General features: G+C 48.7%; 1 protein-coding gene across 1 annotated transcript; it reads right to left on the reverse strand.

Moving 5' to 3' along the window:
• Positions 1 to 511: 511 nt before the first annotated feature.
• Positions 512 to 19,694, reverse strand: TOMM40 (translocase of outer mitochondrial membrane 40). The gene is given in 11 exon segments (XM_070949776.1): positions 512 to 1,626; positions 3,794 to 3,896; positions 5,261 to 5,337; positions 7,526 to 7,648; positions 7,768 to 7,873; positions 8,378 to 8,479; positions 9,663 to 9,755; positions 11,763 to 11,830; positions 14,056 to 14,182; positions 14,184 to 14,269; positions 19,469 to 19,694. Coding segments are annotated over 10 exon segments (1,017 nt in total). The 5' UTR covers positions 14,262 to 14,269; positions 19,469 to 19,694; the 3' UTR covers positions 512 to 1,486.
• Positions 19,695 to 19,729: the final 35 nt, after the last annotated feature.

Below are 19,729 nucleotides of genomic sequence, written 5' to 3' on the forward strand. Positions count from 1 at the left end.
CCTCTTTTGAGGTTGTTTTGTTTTCCATTTGTAAAAGATCCTTTTTTTTTCTTTGGCCCCCCCCTCCCCATAACTTATAAACATGATTTACACGCAGTCTCTGGTGGCGGGAGGGAAGGGCAGTGCAGACATTTCCCCCATAAACTCCGTAGGGCCTGGGAATAACAGCAGGCAAGGCAGCTCTCTCGCACTCTCTTGCTCCGATGGTCCCTTAAAGCTCTTTCATGCACAGGACAGAGGCTTCTACTGAAGAGGGGTGTGTGTATCGGGGGGGAGGCGGGGGAGGTCGGAGAAACACTGTTTTTGTACATCCAGAAAATGCAGAGAGACCACGGCAGTTCCTGCACAACTTGAGGGCTGAGGGAGGGAGGGAGGGAGGAAAGGTGCCCCCAAAACAGGCCTGATAAAATCACAATTGCTGTTTACCTTTTGGCAAACTCAACAGAAAGGGGGGGAGGGAGGAAAGGAGGGAGGGAAGGAGGGAGATTTTGAAGAGGGAGGGAGGGAGGGAGGGAGGGAAGGAAGGAAGGAAGCCCCCAAAACAGGCCTAATAAAATCACAATTGCTGTTTACCTTTTGGCAAACTCAACAGAAAGGAAGGAAGGAAGGAAGGGAGAGAGGGAGGGAGGGAGGGAGGAAGGAAGGAAGGAAGGAAGGAAGGAAGGAAGGAAGGAAGGGAGGGAGGGAGGGAGGGAGGGAGGGAGGGAGGAAGGAAGGAAGGAAGGAAGGAAGGGTGTCCCCAAAATAGGCCTGAGAAAACCACAATTGCAGCTTACACCTTTTGGCAAACCCAACAGGAAGGGAGGGAGGGAGAATGTAACCGGGGGCCCACAAAACAGGCCTGACAATACCAGGATTGCCCTTCATCTTTTGGCAAATCCATCAGGAAAATGAGAACCCTGCCCCCCCTCCCCCCAAAATATATCCCCAATAGACAAAAACAAGGGAAGGTTCTGTAGAGTAGGAACGGAAGTTTTTTTTTTTAAAAAAAAACACAGGTCCGATGGATTTTTCTCTTTGGAAAACCGTCAAAGTTCTCTCTCTCTCCTTCCTGGATGGAGGGGGGAATAATGGAGGGGGGGGGGGAATGGGAAATAGGGGGGTGGGTGGGGCTAAGCTCCCCTCAGCCTCAGACGTCTGGCGCCCCCATCCCTGGGAAAGGACGCCTTTCCCCATTTCCAATGCTAGAGCGCCCCCTGGTGGCAGGAGGCAGCCAAGCATTGCCCCATAGATCTTGGGAACCGTATTTTGGGCCAAAGCCCCCTCCAGTTCCTCCAAGAACTGCCAGCCTCTCCTTGTGGGTGGGAGGAGGAAGGCATCCTTCCTGCTCTCCACCCCCCAGGCGACCTCCCTTCCCTTCCTGCCCCACCAAGGGCTACCTCTGGCCAGACAAGGATGCGGGTGGGAGGAAAACGGGGCCACGAACTGCACTGAAGGTGGTGAAGAGGAGGAAAGAGGAAGGAGGAAGGAGGAGGAGAAGGGCAGTTTAACCAATGGTCAGGCCAAAGCCGCACTGGAATTTGTTCTTGCGGTGGTTGAGGAAGGCGCCCATGGCTAGCGTTAGGGGCAACGGAATCAGCTTCTTTTCCAAGGCAGCCCCCACAATCCAGTTGCTGTCGATGGAGCCTGGAGACGGAGAGGAATCGGAGTCAAAAAAAAATAAAAATAAAAATATGCGGGGAGAAGGGCCCCTTCCCCGAAAGGAAGGAACGTGTCACGAAGCAGCGATAAATGATTACAACAAATAATTGTCATAAATGTATTCTTATTGTATAATATACTAAAATAAAGGGGGGAGATAGAGACAGACAGACAGACAGACTAGATACGATAGGCAGACAGACGGAGATGGATGGATAGATAAAGATCAATGTAGATAGACAGGATAGGACAGGACAGGACAGGACAGGACAGGACGGACAGACGGATAGATAGATAGATAGGCAGGCAGGCAGAGAAAAAGAGTGGGAGATAGATAGATGATAGATAGATAAAATAGATTAGATGATAGCTAGATAGCTAGGCAGGCAGAGAAAAAGAGTGATAGATAGATAGATAGATAGATAGATAGATAGATAGATAGATAGATAGATAGATAGATAGATAGATAGATAGATAGGCAGGCAGAGAAAAAGAGTGGGAGATAGATAGATAGATGATAGATAGATAGATAGATAGATAGATAGATAGATAGATAGATAGATAGATAAATGGGTGGATAGAGATGGATGGATGGATGCATAAATGGATAGTCAGATAGGAGACAGACAAAGATGGATAAACAAAAAGAGATAAATCAGTGTTTCTCAACCTTGGAAGCTTGAAGATGGGTGGACTTCAACTCCCAGAATCCCCCAGCCAGCAGTCCACCCATCTTCAAGCTTCCAAGGTTGAGAAACACTATGATAAATAGATTAACACAGATAGATGGGATAAACAGACAGAAAAACAAAGATAGATGGGTGGGTAAATAGATGGATGGACAGAGAGACAGACAGAGATTGATGGAGGGATGCAGGGGTTGGCAACCTTAAACATTCAAAGAGCCACAAAAGTCCTAACCGGAACCCTCCCGTTTAATTCTGGAGCCGACCAGAAGTCCGGTTCCCCTACCATAGAGTCTCCTCCTAGCGTGGTGTCCTTTTTCCTCTACCTGTCTAACTGAAAGCCCTATCAACTGTGGAGCCGACCGGCGACAGGGAGCCGCAGAAGAGGGATGAAAGAGCCACATGTGGCTCCAGAGCTGTGGGTTGCTGACTCCTGGGATAGTCAGATACATAGGAGACTATTGTGGCCCATCAGCAGCCTGTGCAGCTAGTAGCTGATTCTGACAGCGAGGAGGCTGGTGTGGTGCTGCGCCAGCAGCCTGCGCAGCTGCCACTCGAGTCAGACAGTGAGGAGGCTGGAGAAGATGTGGTGCCAGAGACGGGGATTCAGCAGGGCCTTCAGAACTTCCAGAAACTTCCATGGGTGAAGAGGAAGAAGAGGAGGAGCCTCTTATCAATGCACGGGCGCGCAGAGCTGCCAAAAGGCAGGAGTGGCTCCTCAGGAGGTCTCCTTGAGAGTAAGGCTTGGGGCTAATTGGCCACTCCCTTAGCCTATTTAAGGAGGAACACTGACTGAAGCAATTTGCAGGGAACAACTTTAGTTCACTCTCCTTCGCGTCTTGATCTTAGTTCTCTGCAAATTGCTTCTGGGTTTTCTGCCAACTATAGTAAGATTAAGATTATTTATTCTTTGGATTCTTGTAGGCTGTTAAGAAAGTTAATTAACAGCCTTTGTTTGAAAAAGACTGATTTAATTTAGTAAACTAAGGTTTGTACAGGCTTTGCGTGTGCTGCGTTCTTTGGGGTCCATAGCTGGGGCAGAAGAGGAGACAGACAGACAGGGATGGATAAACAGAGAGAGATAAATGGAGAGAGACGTGGATGATCAGAGAGATAAGATAGGCAGATAGAAAGACAGAGGTAGATGGATGGACGGACAGACAGACAGACAGACAGATAAAAGTGCCTTTTTTTTAAGGGTCTCCCCTCTTTCAGTAGCCCAGCCTGGCCATTGTACAGGTGAGCCAGTTGCCTGGATTTTGATCATATGAACTGTAACAGTCCTAAGTGTGAGGACCAGGTTATTAAAAGCCCTTTTTGCCAGGGCCGTAACTTGGAACGCTCACTTAAAAAAAAACGGTGATAAGTCGAGGACTGCCTGCCGTTATCGTTTTGTTTCATTTTACTGAAGAAATGGAAAAAAAAAACCCTTCAAAAAAAAAAATCAATCCCAAAGAGTTCCATACCTTTGAAAAGGAGGTTGGCTTTGGGTAGATCCAGCTGGTACCCAAAGGTTGCACTCGTGTCTTGCATGCGAGAGCTGGCTTCAAATTCCACCCCCACCTGCAACTGGAAAGCCGGACCAGAGAGAAGATGTGAGATCCAGGTCCGTGACGCCTGGGTCCCACTGCGGCCCTCCCCTCCCCTGCCCTGCCCTCCCCACCCACCCCCAAAGGCACGTCCAGCTAACTTTCTGCATCCCTTCAGACCACAGGCCTGATGAATTTCAATCAGAGATTATTGGAGCCCTGGAGGAACGGAAACGACGATGTTATAGGGCCGTGATGGCGAACCTACGGTACCTATGGCGAACCTACGGCACCTATGGAGCCTTATCTGTGGGCATGCGAGTGTTGCCTTAACTCAGCTCCATTTTTGGGCCTTCCGGGCCCACCAGAAGTCAGGAAACGGGCTGTTTCTGGCCTCCGGGGGAATGGGGAAGGCTGTTTTCGCCCTCCCCGGGCTCCAAGAAAGCTTCTGGAGCCTGGGGAGGGCGAAAAAACAGGCCTACTGGGCCCACCGGTAACCTTTTTGCGGTCGTATGCTAAAAGCAGGGGGAGTGAAGGGGAGGGATTGCACACGCATGTGCAGGAGGGTGGGGGGCATTGAATTATGGGTGTGGGCACGCATGCGCGACCCCCCCGTGCTCCCCCCCCGCTTTTGGCAAGCAACAGCAAAAAGGTTAGCCATCACTGCTATAGGGCACTGTATGCCAAAACAACTACACTCAAGGACAGTTTTTTCCCCCCATGCCATCACTCTGCTAAACAACTAATTCCCACAACACTGTCTTATGCCCTGGGAAGCCAAACCACCTAATTAGTAGGACCGTATTACTATTATCTTTCTCATAGTAATAGCAAGTAGATTTATATACCGCTTTACAGTGCTTTATACAGCCTTCTCTAAGCGGTTTACAGAGTCAGCATTATTGCCCGTGACAATTTTGGGTCCTCATTTGACCCACCTCGGAAGGACGAGTCAACCTCAGGATCGAACTGCTAGCAGTCAGGCAGAATTAGCCTGCAATGCTGCATTCTAACCACTGCGCCACCGCAGCTCTCAACAGATCAATTTGTACTAGGAAACGGATTGATTAGGACACTGGAGTGCTAAATGTTAAATTTAATTACAGTTTTTCCTTTTTTTTTTTGTACAGTTTCCCTCCCCCCCCTTTGTTGTTGTTCTTGAAATTCATTTAATTTTTTTTTTTAAAAAAGGACACTGGAGTGCTTTGGATTCGGATCATCATTGCGTGGGATGCTTACAAAACGATGAGGGATTTGACCGCAGCTCTTTTAAAAGCAAGCTGCACCTTATCCTGGGATGATTCAATTCTACAATCTCCCTTGGGGGTGGGGGTTGGGGTGGGGGAGGAAAGACGCAGCTGCTTTAAAGAGAGGGCTTCCACCTTGTTCCAGGTGCCGTCTCACCTGGTCGCTGGCTTTGTGGTAATATGTGGCGTGGGCTCCAGCCTGTCCTACTGTCAGCGTCGCGACCCAGTTTGGCGCTGTGAAGGGTGGAAAAGGGAGAAGATCTTCCTTGGAGATCTGCCTTGATCCCCCCCCCCACTTTCCACAGACCAGGGGTCTGCAACCTTAAGCACTCAAAGAGCCATTTGGACCCATTTCCCACAGAAAAGAAAACACCGGGAGTCACAAAACCTGGGTGGGCGTGGCCAACTCGATGTCACTCACTTCCACCAGTCACATGACCTCCTAGCCACACCTACCCAGCCGGTCATTAGGGCAAAGAACCAGTTGTTAAAAAACACCGGGAATGACAAAACACTTTTGACATATCTCTCTCTCCCCTCCCTCCCTCCCTTCCTCTCTCTGTATCGCTCTATGTCTCTCTCTCTCCCCCTCTCTCTCTCTGTACTTCTCTGTCTCTGCCCTGGCTGCTTCTCCATCCCCTTATCTTCTCAGGCCAGGCGAGGTGTGACTGGGACTGGGAGGGCCAGCCAGTGGTGGGATCAAAAGGGCCCAAAGAGCCGCATTTGGCTCTGGAGCTGCAGGTTGCTGACCCCTGCCCCAGACTGAGTGGCCTCCCTACTATAAGTAGTCCTTGATTTACAACCATAACAGGGACCGGAAAATGTTTTCATTAAGCGAAGTATTATTTATTTGTTAGGTCTCCATCCTAGTTTTGTTGAGGAGCTCAGAGTGGTGTAACAGAGGGTTCCCTGGAACGCCAACCCTGTCAGGTAGACTAAGCTGGCCCGGAGACAGACAGGGAGTTCCCTTGGCTAAGCAGAGCCTGAATATGTTAACCTTCCCCATCCGACCCCTCCTTCTTGTGGAACGGGACAACTCGCTGCGGCCAATTTGCCACGGGACAATTCAACCAAATTCAATTAATTTGAAAAGGAACGGTGGCATATAATCATAAAAAGAAAGGAAGGTCAATCCAGAAAATATAGGTAGTCCTCGACTTACGACAATTGAGTCCAAAACGTCAGTGTGCTAAGCGAGACAGTTGTTAAAAGTGAGTTTTGTCCCACGTTACGATTTTTGAATTTTGATCACGTGACCCTGAGGATGATGCAGCAGTCATTAAGTGTGAAAAGCTGGCCATCGGTCACTTTTCGGTGCCGTCGTAACTTTGAACGGTCACTAAATGAATTGTTGTAAGCCGAGGACTACCTGTACAAGAGTTACAATCATTTCAAGTAAAATGTGGTCACCAGTAATAAAAGTAACTGAATGAATAGTATATACCATGTTTTCCCGAAAATAAGACCCTGTCTTATATTTCTTTGAACCCTGAAATAAGCACTTCGCCTTATTTGCAGAGAGGTCTTATTATTTTGGGGCGCATTGAGCAAAACAGAGCTCCTCTTACTGTCTTACCTGATTTCCAGCTCTGTCTCCCTAATCCTTACCAGACCTACCCAGCACTGTTTTGGGCACCTGTGTTAAAATTAAGCCCTACTCCCCAAATTTGGCCCTATTTAAACGCATGGACGGCCAGGCTTGCCGGAGTGGACGACGGCAAGCTTTTTCGGGTGGACAGCTACCGATAGCTGGAGTGACCGTAACAGCTAGGCAAGGGTGCGTGAGGTGTGTGGGTTGTATCGCTCTCTCTTTTCGGCCGCGAAAAAAGTGGCTCGATGGCCAGGCCAGGTGCGTGGGGGAAAAATTAAGACACCCCTCGAAAAGAAGGCCTAACCGTTTTTTCGGGGCTCAAAAGAAAATAAGACCCGGTTGTATTTTCGAACAAATCATCAACACCATAAAAAAAAGCAGAAGTTAGAATATTTCGGACAGGTGATGTGACACCCGGAAAAACACGTCATCCTTTACTTAATCTTCCAAGGAAAGATGGAAGGCGAACGAGGTCCAGGCAGAAGAAGAAGAAGAAGCTCGTGGCTTCAAAATCGAAGGGACCGGTTTGGACAAAACTCAGCAGCCCTTTTTCGTGTGGCTGTTGATAAAAATAGGATTGCCGACAACATGATCGCCAAAATCTGGTGACCAATATGGCACAAGAAGGAGAAGAATAGTATAGGGTTGAATTGTCCTGTGGCACGTTGGCTGGGGCGAGTTATTCTAGATCCCCATTCTTGGGACCTCTTGGGAGACATTAATCCCGCTGCCAAATTCCACTTCCCCACTAAACCACAAACGTATCCTGAACCCCCAAAGTCCACAAATGGCTGGGTTCAGGCAAAACACCCCAAAAATTGTCGTCGGTACCTGTGTATTTTCCAGCCAAAGACACGACGGTTCCCTCTTCGCCTGCCCGTCGATGGTACACCAGCTCCCCGCCCAGTGCCAGGCACGGCGTAATGCTCTGAAGGTAATGTGCCACTAGGATCCCTGTGGAATGCAGATGGGGAGGGGGGGGCTGTTTAACACCATTCCTGGGGGGGGGGCTTTCTTGGCCCCCCACTGGGCAGCCCTGCCAGGAAAGGAATCAGAGGGTGGAGTTTGCTCACCTGAGCCTACTAAAACGTCGGGGTTCCCTAGCGTGACGGCAGCGGTGAAGTCTGTACCTCGGTATTCGCTGTCCACTTGCCAGTTCACAAATTTGGCTTGCTGCGTCTGGAGAGGGTAAGCAAAGACGGCTTGTCGGCATTTGAAGGTTTACAGGGAAGAATATCTGGAGCTCAGGATTAAACTGTGGGGTCCTTGGTGCTCTCGGGAGCTTGTTGTTGTTTTCTTAAGGGACGTTTCGGGACCCAACTAGGTAACGTTATCAGTGCTAGAAGAGAGTGGGGTTTATGGGGAGGAGAAGCAGGAAGGAGGAGGAGGAGGAAGACTGTGGGGGTCCTTGGTACTCTCGGAGCTTGGCTGCTTGTTTGAAAGATATTCAAAAATTGACCAGCAGGGGGTGCCAATTAGACGTCTTGCAATAAACAATTAGACACAATTACGAATGTACAGTGCGATTCCCGCAGGTGTTTCGGAAATGGAAGGTGGCACTTGTGTACAATCCTGGTGAACAGCCCCTGCGGCTTAGAAGGGACGAAATCAGCGTATCTGGAAGAAACGATCCTCGTGGCTAAATTTTACAGGAAAGAGGGGATCGGCCCGAAGGACACGTACCTGAAAAGCCACCTTTGACCGAATTTTATTTGTGAGCTGGTGGATAATCTGTGCATTAAGGCTGCCGCTGTTGTCCATGTCACCCACTAGTACCGGGAAGGCCTGAGAGAAAGAAGCAGCAAATTTGAATAACGGAGTTGGAAGAGACCTTGGCAGTCTTCTAGTCCTCAAGGTCCCATTTTAAATAGAATAGAATAGAAATAGAAATAGGATTAGGAATAGAATAGGAATAGGAATAGAATAGAAAGAGAATAGGAATAGGAAATAGAATAGAATAGAATAGAATAGAATAGAATAGAATAGAATAGAATAGAATAGAATAGAATAGAATAGAATAGAATAGAATAGAATAGAATAGAAATAGGATTAGGAATAGGAATAGGAATAGAAATAGGATTAGGAATAGAATAGGAATAGGAATAGAATAGAAAGAGAATAGGAATAGGAAATAGAATAGAATAGAATAGAATAGAATAGAATAGAATAGAATAGAATAGAAATAGGATTAGGATTAGGAATAGGAATAGGAATAGGAATAGGAATAGGAATAGGAATAGGAATAGGAATAGGAATAGAAAGAGAATAGAAAGAGAATAGGAATAGAATAGGAATAGGAATAGGAAATAGAATATAGTAGAATAGAATAGAATAGAAAAGAATAGAATAGAATAGAAATAGAAATAGAAATAGAAATAGAAATAGAAATAGAAATAGAAATAGAAATACAAATACAAATACAAATAGAGAATAGAATTCTTTTATTGGCCAAGTGTGATTGGAAACACAAGGAATTTGTCTTTGGTGCATACACTCTCAGTGTACGTAAGAAAAAATAAAATACATTCTTCAAGAATCATAAGATACAACACTTAGCGATAGTCACAGGATACTAGTAAGCAATCAAATCATACTAGGAACCATTTGATATATCGATATTTGCGATTGATTATAATCCATGATTCTCCAGGACAGGGCCTAGAGCAGAGGTCTTCAAACTTGGCAGCTTTAAGACTTGTGGACTTCAAGTCCCAGAATTCTCCAGCCTGCATAGCTTAACGTGCATCTTAACATGACCCAGGTTGAGAAATACCTATAAGAGGCTGGCTGGGGAATTCTGGGAGTCCACACATCTTAACGTGACTCAGGTTGAGAAACATTACTCTGAAACTGAAATGAACAGACTGGAGGAAAAAAAAGAGATGCTAGCACAAGGGAAAACAGACATCCAACTAAGATACTCAAAGTAGCATAAATCACATCCTGATTAGGTATTATATCGACTTACCTCTGTGGGGCTTAGTTGCTTTGTCCCGACATACGTCGCCCCGAAGTGATAATTGGAGTCCCCGACTGTGCTGAGGGCCACCGTATGATTGACCTGAAGAAAGAAACAGAAAAGGTCAGAAAAGGACACCTAGAAGCAGGGTGTCTAAGCAGACATGCACCAGGTTAGCCGAGGCGAGGAAGAAACACCACCAGGTGATCGCACAGCAAGATCCTTGAAACGAAGCGTTGCTTACGTAATAAGCGGATGCGCCCAAAATTGAACGACGTAGACAAACACGCTGGGGGGGGGAAAAAAAAGCCCCAACGATTTGCTCACAGCAGTGTCAGCGCAGAGATGTAGCCGTGTCTACATCGGAGCTCGCCAATTCCTTCGTGACTTGCTTCCGAAAAAAAAGCGGTGTAAGTGTCAAAAGAAATTAAAATGGAGGGGAAAAACCATCTGAGACTGGAAACCATCACCTCTGTTTTGAACTCCCTGGCCACGTGCGAATACTTACTTGTGAGTAAAGCCACCCTAACCTCATTGGTTTTTTCAGTAATTGTGCACAGGAGTCCACTGGCACGTTATTTCCCCCGTTGTGCAGTGTAAATGTGGAACCCTGAAAGCAGAAATGGGCAATGCATGGCCCTCCAGAGTTGGATGGCCAAGCCTATCGTCCTTCTAGAAGACCTCCAAGGTCCTTTCCAGCACTATCCTGATTGACGGATTGATTGAAATGGTGTAGGGTCTCCTACTTGAGCAGAGGGTTGGATCAGGAGATCTCCAAGGTCTCAGAGTTGGACTACCAAGCCTATCATCCGTCACCCCTGCTTGTGCTGACTACAGCTGATAAGATATAAAAATAATATACCAACTGGCATTGAATAAATGAATTTATTTATTTTATTTATTTGTTTCAATTTGTATACCGCCCTTCTCCAGCAGGACTCAGGGCAGTGAACAGCCAGAATAAAACAGAACATACAAAATTTAAAAACAGTTTAAAAATGATTCAATATTTTTGGCCGCAATTTAAAACAACCCAATTAAAATCAATTAATTTAACCAAAAACAGTGGGATCGAGCCAGCCTGGCTAGGTGAAATAAATAAGTTTTCAGGGCCCGACGAAAAGTCCGGAGGTCTGGTATTGTACGTATCTCTGGGGGGGAGGTTGTTCCAGAGGGCGGGCGCCGCCATAGAGAAGGCTCTCCCCCTGGGGGTCGCCAGCCGACACTGTCTGGCGGACGGCACCCTGAGGAGGCCCTCTCTGTGCGAGCGTACTGGCCGGTGGGAGGCTATTGGTGGCAGAAGGCGGTCTCGTAAATACCAGTGAATGAATATACCAGCTCTATTCTGATTGACTGATATGATGTAAGGGGGTTGGACTGGAACAGGGGTCTCCAAACTTGGCCGCTTTTAAGACTTGTGGACTTCAACTCCCAGAATTCCTCGGCCAGGAAAGCTGGCTGAGGAATTCTGGGAGTTGAAATCCACAAGTCTTAAAGCGGCCAAGGGTGGAGACCCCTGGACCCGAAGACCTCCAAGGTCCCAGAGTTGGGACTACCAAGCCTATCATCCGTCACCCCTGCTTGTGCTGGCCAGAGCTGATAAGATATAAAAATAATATACCAACTGGCACTGAATGAATGAATGAATGAATGAATATACCAACTGGTTGGTGATATATCATTGCATTCGCTTGCTTCACTCTGTTTTCGTTCTTTTAAATAATTTTCCTGGCCATTGATGGAATAAATATTATTGGTTGATCAATGAATTGAAGGCCTTGGTCAAAAGCCTAGAGGGAAGGGAAATATTAAGGAGAAGGAACCCGGGGCCGTTTTGACGACACTTTTTAAGAATGCTGCGTTTTTGTTGAGTTTACGAGGGATTGTTGATCCCAGGCAGACAATTGTAAGGAAAGCAAGACTATTCCAAAGCTGAATGCAAATAGGGAAAGAATTTAATCCTTCCTCCAGGCACTGGGAGCCGCGCCCCTCTAGATCTTGCAACATCTGCTAAGCCCCTGGTGGGGGACGATGGGCGGAACTGAACATCTGGAGAGCTACAGGTTGCGCACTCTATCACTGATTTGTCACGCAGTCCCACACTCTTACCTGAAAGTGATTGCTGAGACCTTTGTTTACCGTTAATTTCACCCCCTCCATTTGGATAGGAAACAATTCTGCAAAGGAAAGAAGGAACTGCTGTCAGCAGTTGTTTTTCTCCCGCTGAGCTCTTTTCTTCTACAAAATCAGGTCTTGGTTAAAACTAGAGGAAAGGAGGATCAGTGGAAACTGGAAGTAATTGCCGAAATGCCTACCCTATATATAGTCCTCGACTTACAACCACAGTTGGAACTAGATTTTCTATTCCCAAGTAAGGAAGAATTCCGGCAGTTGAAGTCCACACCTCTTAAGTGGATTGAGGTTGAGAAAGGCTGTGGCTGAAAATCTGGAACTTTTCAACACTCTGTTGTTCGATTCGAGAACCATCAAGCAGGATGCTAGGCAGGCAGTCCTCAACTTACAACAGTGGTGGGATTCAAATAATTTAACAACTGTTTCTCTGCCCTAATGACCGGCTGGGTGGGCGTGGGCGTGGTGGGCGTGGCCAGGGATGTGACAGGCAGCACTCGGCCTCCAGCACACACCCCCGGGAGCCAAAACGGGCACATGGGGACTCCTGGAAGGGGCAGGCCCAGCCAGCAATTTAACAACTGATTTGCCCGAACCGGCTGACTTACAACAGTTCGTTCAAAGTTACAAGGGCACTACAAAAAGTGACTTATGACCCGTTTTCACAGTTACAACCTTTGTAGCATCCCCGTGATCACACAATCAAAATTCAGATGCTTGGCCACCGGTTCATACTTACGACCGCTGCGGTGTCCCAAGCTCACGGGATCCCCCTTTTGGCGATCTCCTGACAAGCAAAGTCGGTGGGGAAGCCAGATTCACTTAACAACCGGGTTACTAACTTATCAATGGCAGTGATTCGCTTAGCAACAACAGCAGCAAGTAAGGTCGTAAAATGGGACGCGACACGCTTAACAAATTGTCTTACTCAACGACAGAAACGTTGGGCTCGATTGTGGCCGTAAGTCGAGGACAACCTGTAGTCTTCTGTTTCCTGACCTGGTTGACCTCACAAGATTGACACATACAGATTTGCTTCCCCAGCTCTGTAAGAAGCACAAGAGCTTCAAAAAGCAAGTCAATCTTTTGCTCTTGAGATGTGTGGACTTCAACTCTCATCCTTCTTTTTTTTGTTTTGTTTTTTTTTAATTTGATTTATATGCCGCCCTTCTCCAGAGACTCAGGGCAGCTTACAATGCGTTAAGCAATAGCCTTCATTCTTTTGTATATTTTATACAAAGTCAGCTTATTGCCCCCACAAACTGGGTCCTCAATTTACCTACCTTAGAAAGGATGGAAGGCTGAGTCAACCTTGAGCCTTGGAGAGATTCGAACCAGCAGAAATTGCAGGCAGCTGTGTTAATAACAGGGTGCACTAAACCCCTGTACTATCAAGGCTTCTCAATCCTGGTTGCCACTGCCGAGAATTCTGGGAGTAGCAATAGTACTTAGACTTATATACAGCTTCACAGTGCTTTTACAGCCCTCTCTAAGCAGTTTACAGAGTCAGCCTCTTGCCACCAACAATCTGGGTCCTCATTTGACCCACCTCGGAAGGATGGAAGGCTGAACCAACCTTGAGCCAGTCAGGATCGAACTGCTGGCAGTGGGCAGAGGGAGGGAGGGAGGGAGGGAGGGAGGGAGGGAAGGAAGGAAGGAAGGAAGGAAGGAAGGAAGGAAGGAAGGGGAAAAGGAAAAGCAATAGCACTTAGACTTATATACTGCTTCACAGTGCTTTACAGCCATCTCTAAGCGGTTTACAGAGTCAGCCTATGGCCCCCAACAATTTTGGGTCCTCATTTTACCCACCTCGGAAGGATGGACGGCTGAGTCAACCTTGAGATGGTCAGGATCGAACTCCTGACTGTGGGCAAAGTTAGCCTGCAATACTGCATTCTGACCATTGCACACCACAGAAGGGAGGGAGGGAGGGAGGGAGGAAGGAAGGGGAAAAGGAAGAGCAATAAGCACTTAGATTTATATACCACTTTACGGTGCTTTATAGCACTCTCTAAGCGGTTTACAGAGTCATTATTACTGCCCCCAACAATCTCGGTCTTCATTTGACGGTCTAAGGCCGAGTCAACCTTGAGCCTGGTGAGATTCGAACTGCCAAATTGCAGGCAGCCAGCGGGCAGCAGAAGTAGCCTGCAGTACCGCACTCTAACCACTGCGCCACCGCGGCTCAGAGAGGTCCATGCATCTGGATAAAGTACGTTAAGGTTGCGGTTGATACAGCTGTCGCGCTGCATGACACCCAAATGCGATTTACCTTTGCATTTCCGATGACATTCCTCAAAAGTGCCGGGGTTAGGGAGCTGGTCGCATTTTTCTTCTGCACTGCGATCTTGCACGGGGGGAACCAATCCGGTGACAGGAGGCATGGTGAAACCCGGCGGGTACCGATACTAGGCCCGAGCCTGGCCCTGACACTGTAGGAGGGGGTGCCGGAGAGCTGGCAGCCAGGACGTTGCCCATGGTGTAAACTGGAGAGTAGGGAAAGAGTGGCTTATTATTACATGGCAGATGGTTTAGGCCAAGGGTGTCAAAACTCCATTTCATTGAGGGCCGCATCAGGGTTGTGTTTGATCTCGGGAGGGGGGGGACAGGGTGGGCGTGGCCAGCTCGATGTTAATCATGTTGGGGGCGCCCGTATGGCCTGAGTGCTCTGCCAGCAAAAACTGGCTCCCGAGCTCCGTTTTCGGCTGTGACGGCCTCCTTGTTGTGGCCCGCCAGCGGCCAGCAGCAGATCTGGACAGAGAGGAGGTTGGGGAGGAAAGTGGGCCAGTCCTGCAGTCTGGGGAGGGCTCTGCGTTGGAGGCAGAGAGGGGGCCAAGGCCATCTGGTAGTTATTATTTTTTTTTTTTAACGGGACGTGAGCTTTTGCAGGAAGCAATTAGTTCATCTGGTCGCTTCAAGCTCTGGAAAAGTTCTGTTTGACTCTGTGCTAAGTTTGGCCTTGCCCTGCTAGTTCTCTGGCAGCATTCCAAGAGAGATAAGGTGGGTGTTTATAAACATTCCCCTGAAAGACTGTTTGTGAAGCCTTGCGGACTGTGAAGGACAATAATTCACAGCCGTGTAAATAAAAGAGGTTTTACCTCTTTTATTTATGCTTTCTAAGGAAGCCTAGATCAGAACACTCCTTGCAACCCTCTGCCAGCGAAAAGGGAACTTGGGAGGGTCGCCCGCAGCCTTCCCGAGCTCCGTTTTCACTGGCAGAGGCACCGCGGGCAGATCTAAGCACCCCGTGGGCCGGATCCGCCCCCCCCCCGGGCCTTGAGTTTGTGACACCTCTGGTTTAGGTCTTCAGAAGAGCCCATGGTTTTGTGCCTTCCACAATGTGGGTCTTAAGCGCCATCCTTTTTCAGCTAAAATCACTTCATGCAAAACAACGGAGCAGAGACCGGCTTGGGAGCAGAAAGCATGGAGCCCCCTTTCTTTACTCTCGTGTGTGCAAAGCAGATTGCAAAGGTCCCCCCCCTTTCTAAAAAATGCCACAAGGATGCCGCACTATTGTCAATTTTGCATTGGCCCATCAAAGATGCAAGACGCTTATGCTGTACATTCAGGAGAAACGGCGGCCAAGGGCTGCCAATCAACTTAACTTCTCTGAGTTATGAGTTTTGAGATTTTTTTTGTGTTTTTTTTTTAATTTGATTTATATGCCGCCCTTCTCCGGAGACTCAGGGCGGCTTACAATGCGCTAAGCAATAGCCTTCATTCTTTTGTATATTTTATACAAAGTCAGCTTATTGCCCCCACAAACTGGGTCCTCATTTCACCTACCTTAGAAAGGATGGAAGGCTGAGTCAACCTTGAGCCTTGGAGAGATTCGAACCAGCAGAAATTGCAGGCAGCTGTGTTAATAACAGGGTGCACTAAACCACTGTACTATCAAGGCTCTTGTTTGTTCCTTCATTTTTGTTTCTGGGTAAATATAGAGGGGTGTGTGTGTGTGTATAGCGATAACAATCAAAGTGCGTGGACTCTGTGAAAATTACTTACTAGAAGCAGAACTGGAACGAAGGGCAAAAATCAAACTGGGAGCCTATTCATGAATGTGGCAGCCCTTCAAACACTGAAACACAACTATGTCAAAGAGATTCACCAAAGCTTTAAAATGCATTTGTGACCCTGAGAAACAGCTTTTGTCCCAGACTTGCTTCCAACACACCGCAACCACCCAACAGAATCTTAAAAACAATTAAAACGCACCATAAAACGCAGAATTGGACGGGCAGTCAAAAAGCCCAGCAGCAGATATTTTGCGCTGTATTGTGGTCGTAAATCGAGGATTATCTCAACATACAGACCTCTCACATCCTAGACATAAAGGCAGTGGTGGATTCCTCCTGGTTCTCTCCGGTTCTTGTAGAACGGTAGTAAAAGTGGCAGGAGGCTCTGCCCACCTGCCCAGATGTCATAATTGACGCTCTGTTCATGCGCAGAAGCGTGCGTGCACGCTCCCGTTGCAAACTGGTACTAAGGGTAAGTAGAACCCACCCCTGCATAAAGGGTTTCCACCACTCCTCCTGTTGGGATGCCACTATAGGGCATTGCATGCCAAACATCTAGACAGAGGGGCAGCTATTTCCCCTCATGCCACCACTCTGCTGAACACTTCATTCCCATACCGTTTTATGTCTTAAGGATATTTACCCATGGTGTATGGCTGTAGTATTATTTTTATCCTTCTCATCTTTCCTACTACCCCATTGGTATCATATTTTCCAAAGCACCAGAAGGCCAGGACAACAAACAAACGGATAGAAACTCATCAAGGAGAGAAGCAATTCTGGAATTAAGGAGACATTTCCTGACCGTGAGGATAAATCAATCAGTGGAACGCCTTGACTCCAAAAGTTGTAAATGCTCCAACACGGGAAGTTTTTAAGTAGAGATTGGACAAACGTTTGTCTGGAATGGGATACGGCAGTGATGGCTAACCTTTTTGCCATCACGTGCCAAAAGCGGGGGAGCGTGGGGGGGGGTCGCGCACATGCGTGTCCACACCCATAATTCTATGTGCCTCACCCCCTCGCGCATGCACGCACGACCCCCCCCCACGCTTCCTCCGTTTTTGGCACAGTGGGCCCAGTAGACATGTTTTTTTTATTATTATTTTTTTATTTATTTTTATATGCCGCCCTTCTCCAGAGACTCAGGGCGGCTTACAATGCGTTAAGCAATAGCCTTCATCCTTTTGTATATTTTATACAAAGTCAGCTTATTGCCCCCACAACTGGGTCCTCAATTTACCTACCTTAGAAAGGATGGAAGGCTGAGTCGACCTTGAGCTTGGTGAGATTCGAACTCGCAGTAATTGCAGGCAGCTGGATGTTAAATGCTGCCTTAGTAGGAGGCATTAGCCTCCTATGCCACTCAGGCTCCACTCAGTTTTTTGCTCTCCCCAGGCTCCAGAGCCTCTCTAGGAGCCTGGGGAGAGCAAAGAATTGGCCTTCCCCACCTTCCAGAGGCAGGAAACAGATTATTTCCCTACTTCCGGGTGCGCGCCAGAGCTGAGCTCGTGTGCCCACCGATATGGCTTCATGCGCCACATAGCTTCGCCATCACGGGTCTCCTGCTTGAGTAGGGGGCTGGACTACAAGACCTCCAAGGTCCCTCCCAGCTGTTATTCTGGAAAATCATGAATAGGCTCCCAGGGTGGTTTTTTGCCCTTCATTTCCAGTTCTGCTGCCAGTCAGTAATTTGCAAACCTTTTCAGAGACCCCAAACCCTTTGATTTTAATCGATATCGCTCTGCACGCACCCTCCCATTGATATTTAACCTGGAAAGAAAAGATGAAGGAACCAACAGAATCCCTGGCATGGAGGCTCTCGAAACTCATAACAAGATAGCTTTGTCGCTCCATCACTGGAGGCTTTTTAAGAAGAGAGAGGGCAGCCGCTCGTCTGGAATGGTCTAGGCTAGGGCCTCCTGCTTGAGCAAGGGGTTAGAGACGAGACGACCTCCCAAGATCCCTTCCAGCTTTATGCTGATTGATTGATATGATCGTAGAGTCTCTTACTTGTGCAGCGGGTTGGACTGGAAGACCTCCAAGGTCCCTTTCAGATTTACTCTAATTGATTTGGTCTAGGGCAGTGTTTCTCAACCTTGGTAGCTTGAAGATGGGTGGACTTCAACTCCCAGAATCCCCCAGCCAGCGCTGCTGGCTGGGGGATTCTGGGAGTTGAAGTCCACCCATCTTCAAGCTACCAAGGTTGAGAAACACTAGTCTAGGGTCTCCTGCTTGAGTAGAGGATGGACTAGAAGACCTCCAAGGTCCCTTCCAGCTCTATTCTCATTGATTTGATCTAGGGTTGAGCAGGGGGATGGACTAGACGACCTCCAAGGTCCCTTCCAGCTTTATTCTCATTGATATGATCTAGGGTCTCCTGCTTGAGTAGAGGATGGACCAGAAGACCTCCAAGGTCCCTTCCAGCTTTATTCTCATTGATTTGATCTAGGGTCTCCTGCTTGAGAGGGGGATGGACTAGACGACCTCCAAGGTCCCTTCCAGCTCTATTCTCATTGATTTGATCTAGGGTTGAGCATGGGGATGGACTAGACGACCTCCAAGGTCCCTTCCAGCTCTATTCTCATTGATTTGATCTAAGGTTGAGCAGGGGGATGGACTAGACGACCTCCAAGGTCCCTTCCACCTCTATTCTCATTGATTTGATCTAAGGTTGAGCATGGGGATGGACTAGACGACCTCCAAGGTCCCTTCCACCTCTATTCTCATTGATTTAATCTAGGGTCTCCTGCTTGAGTAGGGGGATGGACTAGAAGACCTCCAAGGTCCCTTTCAGGTTTACTCTGATTGATTTGATCTAGGGTTGAGCAGGGGGATGGACTAGACGACCTCCAAGGTCCCTTCCAGCTCTTTTCTCATTGATTTGATCTAGGGTCTCCTGCTTGAGAGGGGGATGGACTAGACGACCTCCGAGGTCCCTTCCAGCTCTATTCTCATTGATTTGGTCTAGGGTCTCCTGCTTGAGAGGGGGATGGACTAGACGGCCTCCAAGGTCCCTTCCAGCTCTATTCTCATTGATTTGGTCTAGGGTCTCCTGCTTGAGAGGGGGATGGACTAGAAGACCTCTAAGGTCCCTTCCACCTCTATTCTCATTGATTTGATCTAAGGTTGAGCAGGGGGATGGACTAGACGACCTCCAAGGTCCCTTCCACCTTTACTCTGATTCCTCCGGGGCTCTGCATGACCGCTTTCTGCACCCACAACCCCCCCCCCCCTTTGTGGCTCCCCTCAGACCCCCCTCTGGGCCAAACGAAGCATCCTCCCTCTCTTATCCGTTCCAAAAGCAAAGACGTTTTTCTACGCTCCGTTCCCGCCAAGGGGTCGCGCAAAGGGATTCCCCGACTCGGTGAGCCGATCTCCGGGCCGGATTCCGCGCCAAGGCCGCCAGTTGCTGACCCTTCCCCCGCGGCTGCAGGGCGGCTCGGCCCGGCCTTCTCGGCTGTCCTGAGGGCTTCCTGCTCCCTTCCCGCCCCGGGGCCCATTTTGGCTTCCTCTCCCCTCAGCTCCGCCTGGTCCCTGAGGGCTCCTCGGCCCCTGCAGGGCCTCCTCCGCTTCCCCGAGGGTGAGGCCTCCCTTCCCCGTCCAGGCCGGGCCGTCTCCCCCCCTCCCCGCCCGCTCGGATCCTCCTCCCCGGGCTTCCCCACTCACGCGGCGGCGGCGGCGGCGGGAGCAGCGGCAACGAGGGCTGGAGCCGGGAGACACCCGAACACGCTTGCTTCTCGGGCCCCGCCCCTCCGCCGCTGCCATTGGCCCGCGAGGCTCTCGGCCCCGCCCTCTCCCAGGCTGGCTTAATCGCTATTGGCCGCCTTTCCGTCTAGCCGCGCCCCTTCTCCGGGACCATGCAGCCCTCATGGAGTTTTTTAAGGCCTCCGCCGAAGGTCTCACCGCTTCCTTCCTTCCAAGCGGGGT

The sequence above is a fragment of the Pituophis catenifer genome, unplaced genomic scaffold (genome assembly GCF_029215685.1).
Source record: "Pituophis catenifer annectens isolate HBS135680 unplaced genomic scaffold, rPitCat1.0.hap2 SCAF_9, whole genome shotgun sequence".
Lineage (NCBI taxonomy): Eukaryota > Metazoa > Chordata > Lepidosauria > Squamata > Colubridae > Pituophis > Pituophis catenifer.